Source organism: Grampus griseus (assembly GCF_964374135.1).
Source record: "Grampus griseus genome assembly, chromosome: 8".
NCBI lineage: Eukaryota > Metazoa > Chordata > Mammalia > Artiodactyla > Delphinidae > Grampus > Grampus griseus.
The window spans coordinates 97881285-97895468 of NC_139002.1; the positions used below are offsets into that span (position 1 = coordinate 97881285).

At 40.8% G+C, this 14184-nt stretch overlaps 1 protein-coding gene across 3 annotated transcripts in view; it reads right to left on the minus strand.

The window, feature by feature from the left end:
- NUP160 (nucleoporin 160) overlaps window positions 1-14184 on the minus strand; it is a gene marked incomplete at its 5' end in the record, with an annotated part of 54598 nt that overhangs the window by 15288 nt on the left and 25126 nt on the right. For all 3 annotated transcript variants that reach the window (XM_082659746.1, XM_082659745.1, XM_082659747.1), the window contains 6 exons: window positions 8777-8896; window positions 10166-10264; window positions 10849-10918; window positions 12438-12597; window positions 13282-13352; window positions 14014-14147. In XM_082659746.1, the coding sequence (XP_082515872.1) occupies window positions 8777-8896; window positions 10166-10264; window positions 10849-10918; window positions 12438-12597; window positions 13282-13352; window positions 14014-14147 (654 nt within the window). The remainder of the gene's footprint in view (window positions 1-8776; window positions 8897-10165; window positions 10265-10848; window positions 10919-12437; window positions 12598-13281; window positions 13353-14013; window positions 14148-14184) is intronic.

The window sequence follows — 14184 nt, forward strand, 5'->3', positions numbered from 1 at the left end:
AGTGGATGAGTGAGAGTGCCACTCTGCAACCCTGCCCTTCGCTGTGACTCACTCTTCCCTCAGATGCCTACCTCGAGACTAAGTGACAAATGACCACCTGGTGAAAGGACCAAATAAGGGCACCAGAGTCAATCCTGATATTAAACATTAGCACATCTTAATTTATTTGTTCTGTGAGTGAGTCCACTGGAGCAGTGATTTTTATGTTTTTTTTTTTCCAGTGATGAAAACTATGGAGTGTCTCCACAGAAAAAAATACAAAATGCTTTGCACGTATTTTCAGGGGATGTACTGATACCTCAAACCTATCTGGCCTCAGATTAAAAATCTTTACTTAAAATTCAAAATAATTTTCTTATTAGTAGAATGGCAGACAGTTATTAAGAGTTACAAATCTACTTCCGTAGAAATTTATTTATCTCTTTAACAAGCAATGAACAAACTGTGAAGCCTGCTCCTGTCGCATTTACTTTTTGGTAGGAAATCCAGATAAACAAATAACGTAGAATCTAGGGGTGGAGTCAAGATGGTGGACGAGGAGGACACGGAATTCGTGTCTCCTCACAACTAGGGCACCTACAGGAACCTGTCGGGGGGACCACGGGGATGGCAGGAACCCCCAGCGACCAAGTAGGATGTGTGAAGTGGGGGGGAGTGAGGGGGGAGAAGTGGAGGCGGGACAGGACTGGTGCCCCTGAGGGGCGTCTGGGGGAGGGGGAAGGATCCCACACCCGAAGGGGGAAATTGGGGGACCACTGGGAGGGCAGAGGATCAAAAGGGAGAGTGGCCAGGTTTCCCTGCCCACTTGGGCCCCCGGGAGCCTGCTGAGATCTGGGCCTGATCCTCTGCCCACCGAGGCCCCCTCCAGCCGTGGGGTCCTGACGGAGTGGGAGGGAGGGAAGGGGGAGCAAAAATAAAGGCTGGAACTACGGGACCGCACCCCTGAGGGGCGGCTGGGGGAGGGGAGGAGTTCCTACACCCAGCAGAACCCACCCATGGTTAGGGGTCCAGAGGGGATGGGGGAGACCCTGGGGGAGACTGTGGGGGGAGAGGGGGGCACAGAGGAATGGAAGGGAATGCAGCCAGCACTTTCCCTGTCCACTTAGGCACTGGAGAGCCTGTTGGGTTCTGGGGCCAAATACTCTGCCCAGGGAGCCTCCCTCCTGCAGCGCAGAGCCCAAGCCCCACCCCTACACCCCCACCCAGGGTCACACCTCTACACTTGGAGACCTCCTCTGAGACCCCCTCCAACACGCCAGGCCTAAACCCCACCCACACACCCACACCCAAGGCCTTACTCCAAACTCCTGAACCCCACATTCCAGAGGCCCTCCTTGGGAGGTGCTGCCACTCCCCTTCCACGCAAGTCCTAAGCAGAGGCCCCACCCTACAATTAAATGTCACCCTAGCTAGGCCTCACCCCCAAAGCCTTTTCCAGCTGCGTGGGTCCTAAATCCATGCCCTGCCCCATGCTCAGATGTCACCCCCCACCCACCTAGGTCCTGCCCCAGCCTAAACCCTGCCGCTGCCTAAGTTCCGCCCCCACCTAAACTCTGCCCCCATAGCCAAGGCTTTTTTTTTTCTTTTCTTCTTTTTTGCTCTTTTAGATTGGGGTTCTGTTTTACCTTGTTGATTCATTTACATTTTTTTCTAATAAATCTTTTATTTTTCTACTTTCATTCTTTATACTTTGTTATTGTTCTGCTCCTTTTGGCTTGTTCCCCCCCTCCTCCACCACCCTTTTTTCTTTTTTCTGTTGTGGTTTTATTTTACCTTGTTGCAGTTGTTTCAATTATATTTTTATTTTTCCTAATATATTTTTTATCTTTTTAATTTTATTTTGTTTTTTATTCTTTGTTATTGTATTGCTCCCTTTTTTTTTTTTTTGCCACACCACCTGGCTTGCGGGATCTTGGTTCCCAGGCCGGAGGTCGGGCCCAAGCTCCTATAGTGGGAGCTCTGAGTCCAAACCGCTGGACTAACAGAGAACCTCAGACCCCAGGGAATATTAATCAGAGTGAGGCCTCCTGGAGGTCTCATCTCGGCACCAAGACTTGGCTTCTCCCAACTGTCTGCAAACTCCAGTGCTGGATGCCTCAGGCCAAACAACCAGTAAGACAGGAATACAGCCATACCCATCAAAAAAAGAAAAAAAAAAAAAGAAGTGAAAAAAAAAAAGTTACAGACAAAGGAGCAAGGTAAAAACCTACAAGACCAAATAAATGAAGATGAAATAGGCAACCTACCTGAAAAAGAATTCAGAGTGATGATAGTAAAGATGATCCAAAATCTCAGAAACAGAATGGAGAAAATACAAGAAACATTCAACAAGGATCTAGAAGAACTAAAGAGCAAACAAACAGTGATGAACAACACAATAATTGAAATTAAAAATACTCTAGAAGGAATCAACAGCAGAATAACTGAGGCAGAAGAACAGATAAGTGACCTGGAAGATAAAAAGGTGGAAATAACTGCCAGGGAGCAGAAGAAAAAAGAATGAAAAGAACTGAGGACGGTCTTGGAGACCTCTGGGACAACATTAAATGCACCAACATTCGAATTATAGGGGTCCCAGAAGAAGAAGAGGAAAAGAAAGGGTCTGAGAAAATATTTGAAGAGATTATAGTTGAAAACTTCCCTAACATGGGAAAGGAAATAGTCAATCAAGTCCAGGAAGCACAGAGAGTCCCATACAGGATAAACCCAAAGAGAAACACTCCAAGACACATATTAATCAAACTATCAAAAATTAAATACAAAGAAAAATGTTAAAAGCAGCAAGGGAAAAGCAACAAATAACATACAAGGGAATCCTCATAATGTTAACAGCTGATCTTTCAGCAGAAATTCTGCAAGCCAGAAGGGAGTGGCAGGACATATTTAAACTGATGAAAGGGAAAAACCTACAAGATTACTCTACCCAGCAAGGATCTCATTCAGATTCGATGGAGAAATCAAAAGCTTTACAGACAAGCAAAAGCTAACAGGATTCAGCACCACCAAACTAGCTCTACAACAAATGCTAACGGACCTTTTCTAAGCAGGAAACACAAGAGAAGAAAAAGACGCACAGAGACAAACCCAAATCAATTAAGAAAATGGTAATAGGAACATACATATCGATAATCACCTTGAATGTAAATGGATTAAATGGTCCAACCAAAAGACACAGACTGGCTGAATGGATATAAAAACAAGATGCTTATATATGCTGTCTACAAGAGACCCACTTCAGACCTAGGGACACGTACAGACTGAAAGTGAAGGGATGGAAAAAGATATTCCATGCAAATGGAAATCAAAAGAAAGCTGGAGTAGCAATAGTCACATCAGAGAAAATAGACTTTAAAATAAAGACTGTTATAAGAGATAAGGAGGGACACTACATAATTATCAAGGGATTCATCCAAGAAGAAAACACAACAATTATAAATATTTATGCACCCAACATAGGAGCACCTCAGTACATAAGGCCATAAAAGGAGAAATCGATAGTAACACAATAATAGTGGTGGACTTTAACTCCCCACTTACACCAATAGAAAGATCATCCAAACAGAAAATAAATAAGGAAACACAAGCTTTAAATGACACAACAGACAAGATAGACTTAATTGATATTTTTAGGACATTCCACCCGAAAGCAGAAGAATACACTTTCTTATCAAGTGCACATGGAACGTTCTCCAGAATAGATCACATTTTGGGTCACAAATCAAACCTTGGAAAATTTAAGAAAAATGAAATTGTATCAAGCATCTTTTCTGACCACAACGCTATGAGATTAGAAATCAATTACAGGAAAAAACAGTAAAAAACACAAACACATGGAGGCTAAACAGTGCGCTGCTAAATAACCAAGAGATCACTGAAGAAATAAAATAAGAAATCAAAAAATATCTAGAAACAAATGAAAACGAAAACACAACAATCCAAAACCTATGGGACGCAGCAAAAGCAGTTCTAAGAGGGAAGTTCATAGCAATTCAAGGTCACCTCAGGAAACAAGAAAAATCTCAAATAAACATCTAAACTTACACCTAAAGCAACCAGAAAAAGAACAAAGGAAGCCCAAAATTAGTAGAAGGAAAGAAATCATAAAGATCAGAGCAGAAATAAAAACAAAGAAAACAATAGCAGAGATCAATAAAACTAAAAGCTGGTTCTTTGAGAAGATAAACAAAATTGATAAACCTTTAGCCAGACCATCAAGAAAAAACAGGAGAGGACGTAGATCAATAAAATTAGAAATGAAAAAGGAGAGGTTACAACTGATACCACAGAAATACAAAAGATGATAAGCGACTACTACAACCAACTATAAGCCAATAAAATGGATAATCTGAAAGAAATGGACAAATTCTTGGAAGAGTAAAACCTTCCAAGATAGAACCAGGAAGAATTAGAAAATATAAACAGACCAATCACAGGTAGTGAAATTGAAACTGTAATTAAAAATCTTCCAACAAAGAGAAGTCCAGGACAGATGGCTTCATAGGTGAATTCTATCAAACATTTAGAGAAGAATTAACACCTATCCTTCTCAAACTCTTCCAAAAAATTGTGGAGGGAGGAACACTCCCAAACTTGTTCTACGAGGGCATCATCACCCTGATACCAAAACCGGACAAAGATATCACAAAAAAAGAAAATTATAGACCAATATCACTGATGAACACAGATGCAAAAATCCTCAACAAAATACTAGCAAACAGAATCCAGCAACACATTAAAAGGATCATACACCATGATCAAGTGGGATTTTTCCCAGAGATGCAAGGATTCTTCAATATATGTAAAACAATCAATGTGGTACACCATATTAACAAATTGAAGAACAAAAACCATATGATCATCTTAATAGATGCAGAAAAAGCTTTTGACAAAATCCAACACCTATTTATGATGAAAACTCTCCAGAAAGTGGGTGCAGAGGAACCTATCTCAACAGAATAAAAGCCACATACGACAAACCCACAGCAAACATCATTCTCAATGGTGAAAAACTGAAGGCATTTCCTCTAAGATCAGGAACAAGACAAGGACGTCCACTCTCGCCACTATTATTCAACATAGTATTAGACATCCTAGCCATAGCAATCAGAGAAGAAAAAGAAATAAAAGGAATACAAATTGGAAAAGAAGAAGTAAAACTGTCAACGTTTGCAGATGACATGATACTATACATAGAACAGCCTAAAGATGCCACCAGAAAACTACTAGAACTAATCAATGAATTTGGTAAGGTTGCAGGAAACAAAATTAATGCACAGAAATCTCTTGCATTCCTGTACACTAACAACAAAAGATCAGAAAGAGAAATTAAGGAAACAATCCCATTTTACCATCACAACAAAAAGAATAAAATACCTAGAAATAAACATACCTAAGGAGGCAAAAGACCTGTACTCAGAAAACTATAAAACACTGATGAAAGAAATCAAAGATAACATAAACAGATGGAGAGATATACCATGCTCCTGGATTGGAAGAATCAATATTGTGAAAATGACTACACTACTCAAAGCAATCTACAGGTTCAATGCAATCCCTATCAAATTACCAATGGCATTTTTCACAGAACTAGAACAAGAAATCTTACAATTTGTAAGGAAACACAAAAGATCCTAAATAGCCAAAGCAATCTTCGAGAAAGAAAAACAGAGCTGGAGAAATCAGGCTCCCTGACTTCAGACTATACTACAAAGCTACAGTAATCAAGACAGTATGGTACTGACACAAATACAGAAATATAGATCAATGCAACAACATAGAAAGCCCACACACATATGGTCACCTTATCTTTGATAAAGGAGGCAAGAACAGAAAATGGAGAAAAGACAGCCTCTTCAATAAGTGGTGCTGGGAAAAATGGACAGCTAATGTAAAAGAATGAAATTAGAACACTCCCGGACTTCCCTGGTGGCGCAGTGGTTAAGAATCTGCCTGCCAGTGCAGGGGACATGGGTTCAATCCCTGGTCTGGGAAGATCCCACATGCCATGGAGCAACTAAGCCCGTGCGCCACAACTACTGGGCCTGTGCTCTAGAGCCCATGAGCCACAACTACTGAGCCTGTGTGCCACAGCTACTGAAGCCCGCGTGCCTAGAGCCCGTGGTCTGCAACAGGAGAAGCCACCATAATGAGAAGCCCTCAAACCACACGAAGAGTAGCCTCCGCTCACCACAACTAGAGAAAGCCCGTGTGCAGCAACGGAAGACCCAATGCAGCCAAAAACAACAACAACAACAAAAAAAAAAGAACACTCCCTAACACCATACACAAAAATAAACTCAAAATGGATTAAAGACCTAAATGTAAGGTCAAATACTATAAAACTCTTAGAGGAAAACATAGGCAGAACACTCCATGATGTAAATCACAGCAAGATCCTTTTTGACCCACCTCCTACAGTAATGGAAATAAAAACAAAAATAAACAAACGGGACCTAATGAAACTTAAAATCTTCTGCACAGCAAAGGAAACCATAAACAAGACAAAAAGACAACCCTCAGAATGGAAGAAATTATTTGCAAACGAAGCAACTGACAAAGGATTAATCTCCAAGATATACAAGCAGCTCATGCAGGTCAATGTCAAAAAAACAAACAACCCAGTCCAATAATGGGCGGAAGACCTAAATAGACATTTCTCCAAAGAAGACATACAGATGGCCAACAAACGCATGAAGAGATGCTCAACATCACTAATCATTAGAGAAATGCAAATCAAAACTACAGTGAGGTATCACCTCACACCAGTCAGAATGGCCATCATCAAAAAATCTACAAACAATAAATGCTAGAGAGGGTGTGGAGAAAAGGGAACCCTCCTACTGTTGGTGGGAATGAAACTGATACAACCACTATAGAGAACAGTATGGAGGTTCCTTAAAAAACTAAAAATAGAACTACCATATGACCCAGCAATCCCACTACTGGGCATATACCCTGAGAAAACCATAATTCAAAAAGAGACACATACCACAGTGTTCATTGCAGCACTGTTTACAATAGCCAGGATATGGAAACAACCTAAATGTCCATCAACAGATGACTGCATAAAGAAGATTGTGGCACATATATATTATGGAATATTACTCAGCCATAAAACGGAACGAAACTGAGTTATTTGTAGTGAGGTGAATGGACGAAAAATCTGTCATATAGAGTGAAGTAACTCAGAAAGAGAAAAACAAATACTGTATGCTAATGCATATATATGGAATTTTAAAAAGCGGTACTGATGAACCTAGTGGCAGGGCAGAAATAAAGACGCAGACGTAGAGAACAGACTTGAGGTCACTGGTGGTGGGGGCGGGGAAGCTGGGATGAAGTCAGAGGGCAGCACTGACGTATATACACTACCAAATGTAAAATGGATGGCTAGTGGGAAGCTGCATAGCACAGGGAGATCAGCTCAGTGCTTTGTGAAGACCTAGAGGGATGGGATAGGGAGGGTGGGAGGGAGGCTCAAGAGGGAGGGGATATGGGGATATATGTATACATACAGTTGATTCACTTTGTACAGCAGAAACTAACACAACATTGTAAAGCACTTATATTCCAATAAAGATGTGAAAAAAAAATAACATAGAGTCTAAAATATAACATCAAGCATGGCTAAATGTCATAAAGAAAAATAAAGCGGGGCAAGGAGACTGCCCACAGTGCCTCACTCTGCACTAAGGGAGAGAAGGAGCAGGTGTGCAGGAGAGCACGTGCACGACAGTTACTCTGCTTCTTTGTAGGCAAGCCAGGGAGGAACTCTCAGGAGGTGACACAGGAGCAGAGACCTGTATGAAATGAGGGCATTAGAAACTTGACTACCTGGAGGAAGACCATTCCAGGATGAGGAACAGCAGGGAGAAAGGTCCTGAAGGGAACAGAGTATGTGCTTGGCTTTTATGAGACAGTAAGAAGGCCACTACTGTTATAGCTGAGTGAGTGACCACAGGAAAGAGTAGAAGGAAAAAAAGGTCAGGAGGGGTACCAGGGCTAAATCACAAACTAAGGCTAAATACAGCATTACAAGTTAATTCTTTGAGATATCAGCAAGATGAATACTAACTAACAAAGTTCTAATGATGACAGAGCTAACAAAATTATATCATGATGGGAATTTCATTTAAGTTAAAAACATTTATCAGGGACTTCCTCGGTGGCGCAGTGGTTAAGACTCCGTGCTCCCAATGCAGGGGGCCAGGGTTTGATCCCTGGTCAGGGAACTAGATCCCACATGCATGCCGCAACTAAGGAGCCCTCCTGCTGCAACTAAGACCCAGTGCAACCAAATTAAAAAAAATGAAAAAACAAAAAAACCATATATCAAATTTTAAAATATGTTTCTTCAATTTCTCTAGGCAAATTCATTTTTCTCTTCATTTGGAGATTCAGGGAGTGATTAAATTTTTATGTTATTTTTCTCCCCAAATACCAAACTAATATATTTCAGATACTTTTTTTAAACTGAAGTATAGTTAATTTACAATGTTGTGTTAGTTTCAAATGTACAGCAAAGTGATTCAGTTATACATATTTATCTATATGTATATATTCATATTCTTTCTCAGATTCTTTTCCATTATAGGTTATTACAAGATATTGAGTACAGTTCCTTGTGCTATACAGTAGGTCCTTGTTGTTTACCTATTTTATATATAGTAGTGTGTATATGTTAATCCCAAACTCCTAATTTATCTGCCCCCCCCCCTGCCCTGTTACATTTTTACACAGAGTGGTATAAGAAGGACCAAACCATGACAGAATATACCTTATCATAATACTGCAGCCTGGGGGTGGACACAATCTCCCCATCCTCTGAACGGATCAAGCGATCTAAGAATTCCTCTTTGCCCACTTCAGATGCTGCCTGGCAGAAACATTCCAGAGCCTGGAGAAATAGAAGAATACAAAATGACTTACGATAGACTGTTCCACTTCTAGGTGCTATAAGTCAAGGTTTCTTGTACCAACGAGAACCAAAAAAGAAATAAAATTATTTAAGACCATTGACTGCATTTGCAGTTTCTGTCATATCTAAATTCTCTCTGATGCAATATTTAATATTTTCTTTAATTTATCTAACTTTTTCTTTTTTTCGGTATGTGGGCCTCTCACTGTTGTGGCCTCTCCCGTTGCGGAGCACAGGCTCCGGACGCATAGGCTCAGCGGCCATGGCTCATGGGGCCAGCCGCTCCGCGGCATGTGGGATCTTCCCGGACCAGGGCACGAACCTGTGTCCCCTGCACCGGCAGGCGGACTCTCAACCACTGCGCCACCAGGGAAGCCCTAATTTATCTAACTTTTTAACTTAAATGCTGTTAATTAAAAAGTAAACTTTAATAAGAAAATTGATGGATAAATGTGATACACCAACTGTAGCAACATGTTAACAACTGTAGAATTTGAGCGGGGGGTATATGATTGTTTAATATGAAAGTCTTTGAACTTTTCTTTATGTTTGAAAAGCTCCATAACAGGATATGAAGAAAAAATTAGAAATGTAAACTACCATAATGGGAAGAAAACCAGCATAAAAAAAAGATATAGGACTTCCCAGGTGGTGCAGTGGTTAAGAATCCACCTGCCAATGCAGGGGATACGGGTTCGAGCCCTGGTCCGGGAAGATCCCACATGCCGCAGAGCAACTAAGCCCGTGCGCCACGACTACTGAGCCTGCGCTCTAGAGCCTGCGAGCCACAACTACTGAGCCTATGCGCTCAGAGCCCTTGCTCTGCAACAGGAGAAGCCACTGCAATGAGAAGCCTGTGCACTGCAACGAAGAGTAGCCCCCGCTTGCCACAACTAGAGAAAGCCCATGCACAGCAACGAAGACCCAATGCAGCCAAAAAAAAAAAAAGATATAATAAAAACAGTGTAATTGAGAAATAAATTTTATTTGCAAAAACGTATCCCTAAAAATACCTGCACAGGGGCAGGAGGGTTTTAATGTTTTCTTCTTCATATTTTCCTGTGTCCTAAGTAATCTGCAAAGTATGTGAAGCTAAACGGTCCCCACAGGTATATTATGCCCCTTGTTGGCACTATTAGTTTTCTGTATCTTTATCTGGAGGATTCTGTGCCTCCCATTCCCTCACTTAGATGGAAACTAAGTGTTCTCCTTGCACTAAGGTTTGCTCATCTTTCAAATGCAGTTTACCTTCTGTCCCTCTCCTGTAACCAGGTAACACCGTCCCAGCATAAATCGACAGGAACCAACATTGACTTGACACCAGGGATGTAGCAGTTGAATATAATCCTTAAAGGCATAAAAGATGCTTTCTGATTAGAGAATAAATATTCCTTAAGGAGATACTCATTTCCAAGTTCTTCACAGAGGGAGAGAAGATAGTGGTCAATCAACACAAAAGTTGTATCTCCAGAAATCATCTGGAGATTAAAACCGAATCCCATTAATCCATTCTTATACTAGGTTATTAGACACTTTAAGAAAGCAAACAGGACTGCAATAACACTAACACATGTAAAAAAACATGCACTTTCCATCCTAGCAATTTTCCAACTTTTGGTATTTACTGGTTCAACTGACTGGATTCCAGTGAAGGATTTACATTAAGACAATGGTATGTTTTCTTACTATAAAGAGAACCCAACAAAGAGAACTAACAAAAAAATGCTCTATAAAAAATTGTTAGGAATGATACTGCCAAGAGGGAAGTAAAGAAAATCTCTCTGGGGTATGTTTCGGTGTAAATGAGTGTACATTATTGTGGTTCTTACTATCAGCCCAATTAAAATGCAGGAAACATTTACAAAGAAAAAAGTCCCAGGTATCCCATTCTTTACAAGAATGATTGTCCTGAAATGTTCAACAGTACTCACCTGCAATTGTACATACTGACAATTTCCCATCAAACATTCTAGAAAGAGGCAACCAGGATTGCTAGGCCATCTAGTCATTGGTTAAGGAGATTATTTACTGTTTTGGCAAAACTTAAATATATCAATACATGTTAGCCATCAAACTCCATGAAATGGCTTAATTTTTAAAAAGAAGGTAAAGAGGGGCTTCCCTGGTGGCGCAGTGGTTAAGAATCCGCCTGCCAGTGCAGGGGACACGGGTTCGAGCCCTGTTCTGGGAAGATCCCACATATCACGGAGCAACTAAGCCCCTGCGCCACAACTACTGAGCCTGCGCTCTAGAACCCGTGAGCCACAACTACTGAAGCCTGCACACCTAGAGCTCGTGCTCTGCAACAAGAGAAGCCACCGCAACGAGAAGCCCGCGCACCGCAAGGAAGAGTAGCCCCCGCTCGCCGCAACTACAGAAAGCCCGCGCACAGCAACGAAGACCCACCGCAACCAGAAATAAAAAAATTTTTTAAATTAATTTTAAAAAAAGGTAAAGGGAAGGTGGCATGGCACACGTCCTTTCTACGTAATTATGTAACTTTAATATTAGACAAGCATAGTGGAAAGGTTAGATACTAGGAGCCTAGTCACCTAGATTAGAGCTCAATTAACAATGGACTAAAGCATGTATTTCATCACTGGGTGGTCACTTCTAATTCTAGCTAGTATATTGCACAAGCATACTATGCCAGTGGATACCCAGTACCTAACACAGCGCCTGGCATACAGAGCCATTCAATAAATATTTGATGAATGTATGTTTTAAAAGAGATCTAGGGCTTCCCTGGTGGCGCAGTGGTTAAGAATCTGCCTGCCAATGCAGGCAACATGGGTTCAAGCCCTGGTCCCCGAAGATCCCACATGCCACGGAGCAACTAAACCCGTGTGCCATAACTACCGAGCCTGCGCTCTGGAGCCCATGAGCCACAACTACTATGAAGCCTGCACACCCTAGAGCCCGTGCTCCACAACAGGAGAAGCCACTGCGATGAGAAGCCCACACACCACAATGAGAGAAAGCCCGTGTTCCGCAACAAAGACCCATCGCAGCCAAAAATTAAAAAATAAAATAATAAATAAATTATATATATATATAAAAAAGAGATCTAGGTATCAAATGTGTGTGCACCAATAAAATCTGGCTCAACTCCTGAGCAAAAAAACAAATTAAAAGAAAATAAAAATTGGGATATCTGAAAATAAATATCATCTCTTGTTGGGGGGATAAGTACCCAACCTCATTAAAAATCTTCATTACAGGGCTTCCCTGGTGGTGCAGTGGTTGGGAGTCCGACTGCCGATGCAGGGGACAGGGGTTCGTGCCCCGGTCTGGGAGGATCCCGCGTGCCGCGGAGCGGCTGGGCCCGTGGGCCGTGGCTGCTGGGCCTGCGCGTCCGGAGCCTGTGCTCCGCGACGGGAGAGGCCGCAGCAGTGAGAGGCCCACGTACCGCAAGAAAAAAAAAAAAAAAAAAATCTTCATTACACAGGCAGAATATTACTGAATCTTAGACTATTTGGATAAGAGAAACCATTCAACTGGCTTTTAAATGAAAGGATACAAAAGCTGCAATAAATAACTGGTAATTGCAGTAATCATCTCAGGCCAGTTCAACTCAGTCTGGCTTAGAGGCGCCTTTGGTTGAGAGAACAAATGAGATATAATGTGTTTTCTTGCAACTTCTTGGAAGAATAACTCCACAATTGTCTGAGGGCTAGATACTTAAAAATAAAAAGTTTTAACAGTCACCAACTTGTGATAGTAGCATCAATTTTCAATTAAGACAGTCTACTGATTCATTTTACGCCTGTAACAAAGAACATTTTTTATTTCAAAATATAAAATGCATCACTGGTGTAATCAATGCCAATATAAATAAAAGCAATCTGTAAACTATGAAGTACTATATAAATGCGATAAAAAAAACCACTTAACATTGTAGTCATTCCTTTTCTCTAGAAAGTGCTTCCAGTAAGTACAGTCCTAAGATTCTAAGTTTTATACCTAAACAATAGAAAATAAATTCTCCAGAATGGTTCTCAAGCGTGAGAGAGGGCTCCTTTTGAATATCTGCTGATGAAAACAAGATTACAAAAGCTATATGAACTTCGCAAATTAAAAAAAAGATTTTGTTGAATTAATCACTGGAGTGTCAATATACAATGGAAAAGCAGCAGTGCATATAAACACACGCAATACCCTTCATTTATGTCTGATCTAGGGTTACACCTGCACAAACCTCTTGTCACAACCAGAGGTCTCAGGACACAGCTTGCTTGTACCCTCTCAAGGTGAAAGCACAGCCTAACCGACCTTTCCAAAGCAAAGGTGGCAAAAGACCACTTTAATGAATATGCAATAAATGCCAAACTTGAAATCAAATGCATACACAGTCCAGTCCTTACCGAACTTATTTGCCATTAAAGCACCAGAGTCAGTTAGTTCCAGTACTGATAAATGTTGAAGATTAGACTCCCTGTGAGGAAAAGGAAAACAGAAAAACAACAGCTCAATAAATTCTCCTATGCTAAACATTACTTCAACAAGTTAGCCTATCAAGAACACTGTCAATTTTATTAACAAATTGCACATGAAAGCTCCGTTGAAAGCACAAGAAAATCTGGAAAATGAGCCATGGTTCAGATTGTTGCCCATCGTATCATTCAGTGATCCTTCAATGAGAAGCCAGAGCAGAAATTTCTTAAGACCTCCATGCCATGAAAATCTTTCCCTTGCCAGCAAAAACAAAATGGCTTATCTAATTGAAATGTGAGTCTTGTAGGTACATATTGAATTTTCTTTCTTCTTTTGGCTATAAAGAATCTCAGCCTACCCTTAATAACTAGCACATTTTTATGTGTGGTCTAACTTTCCCCATGACCTCATCTTATTATTTTGCCTTCAACAGGATTTGTCTTTGCATTATACATACACATATATAATAATAAATATATATTTATTATTTTCATTCTTAGAAGTTGCCTTTAACCTTTATAAAAGGGAGTACCTGAAAGCTCTGAATTTTAAAGGTATATCAGTGCTATAGCATAATATTAAATTTTTTTTTCTTTCAGACAATGGAAAAAATAATTAAGCTCACAATTTACTTTTAAAATAATCAGAACAATGAAACTCACAGTGTGTCAACTGGAACATCAGTAGCCAAGCACTGACTTCCCCATTTAATGAGGTAATAAGATAAGAGGAGGGGAGCTGTTCGATGTAGTAGTTCTTGCTGAGCCTGAAAGAGCTGACCAGCTCCCAAAATCACCTATACGTGGTGGGTGGGTGGGTGAGACAGTAAACAG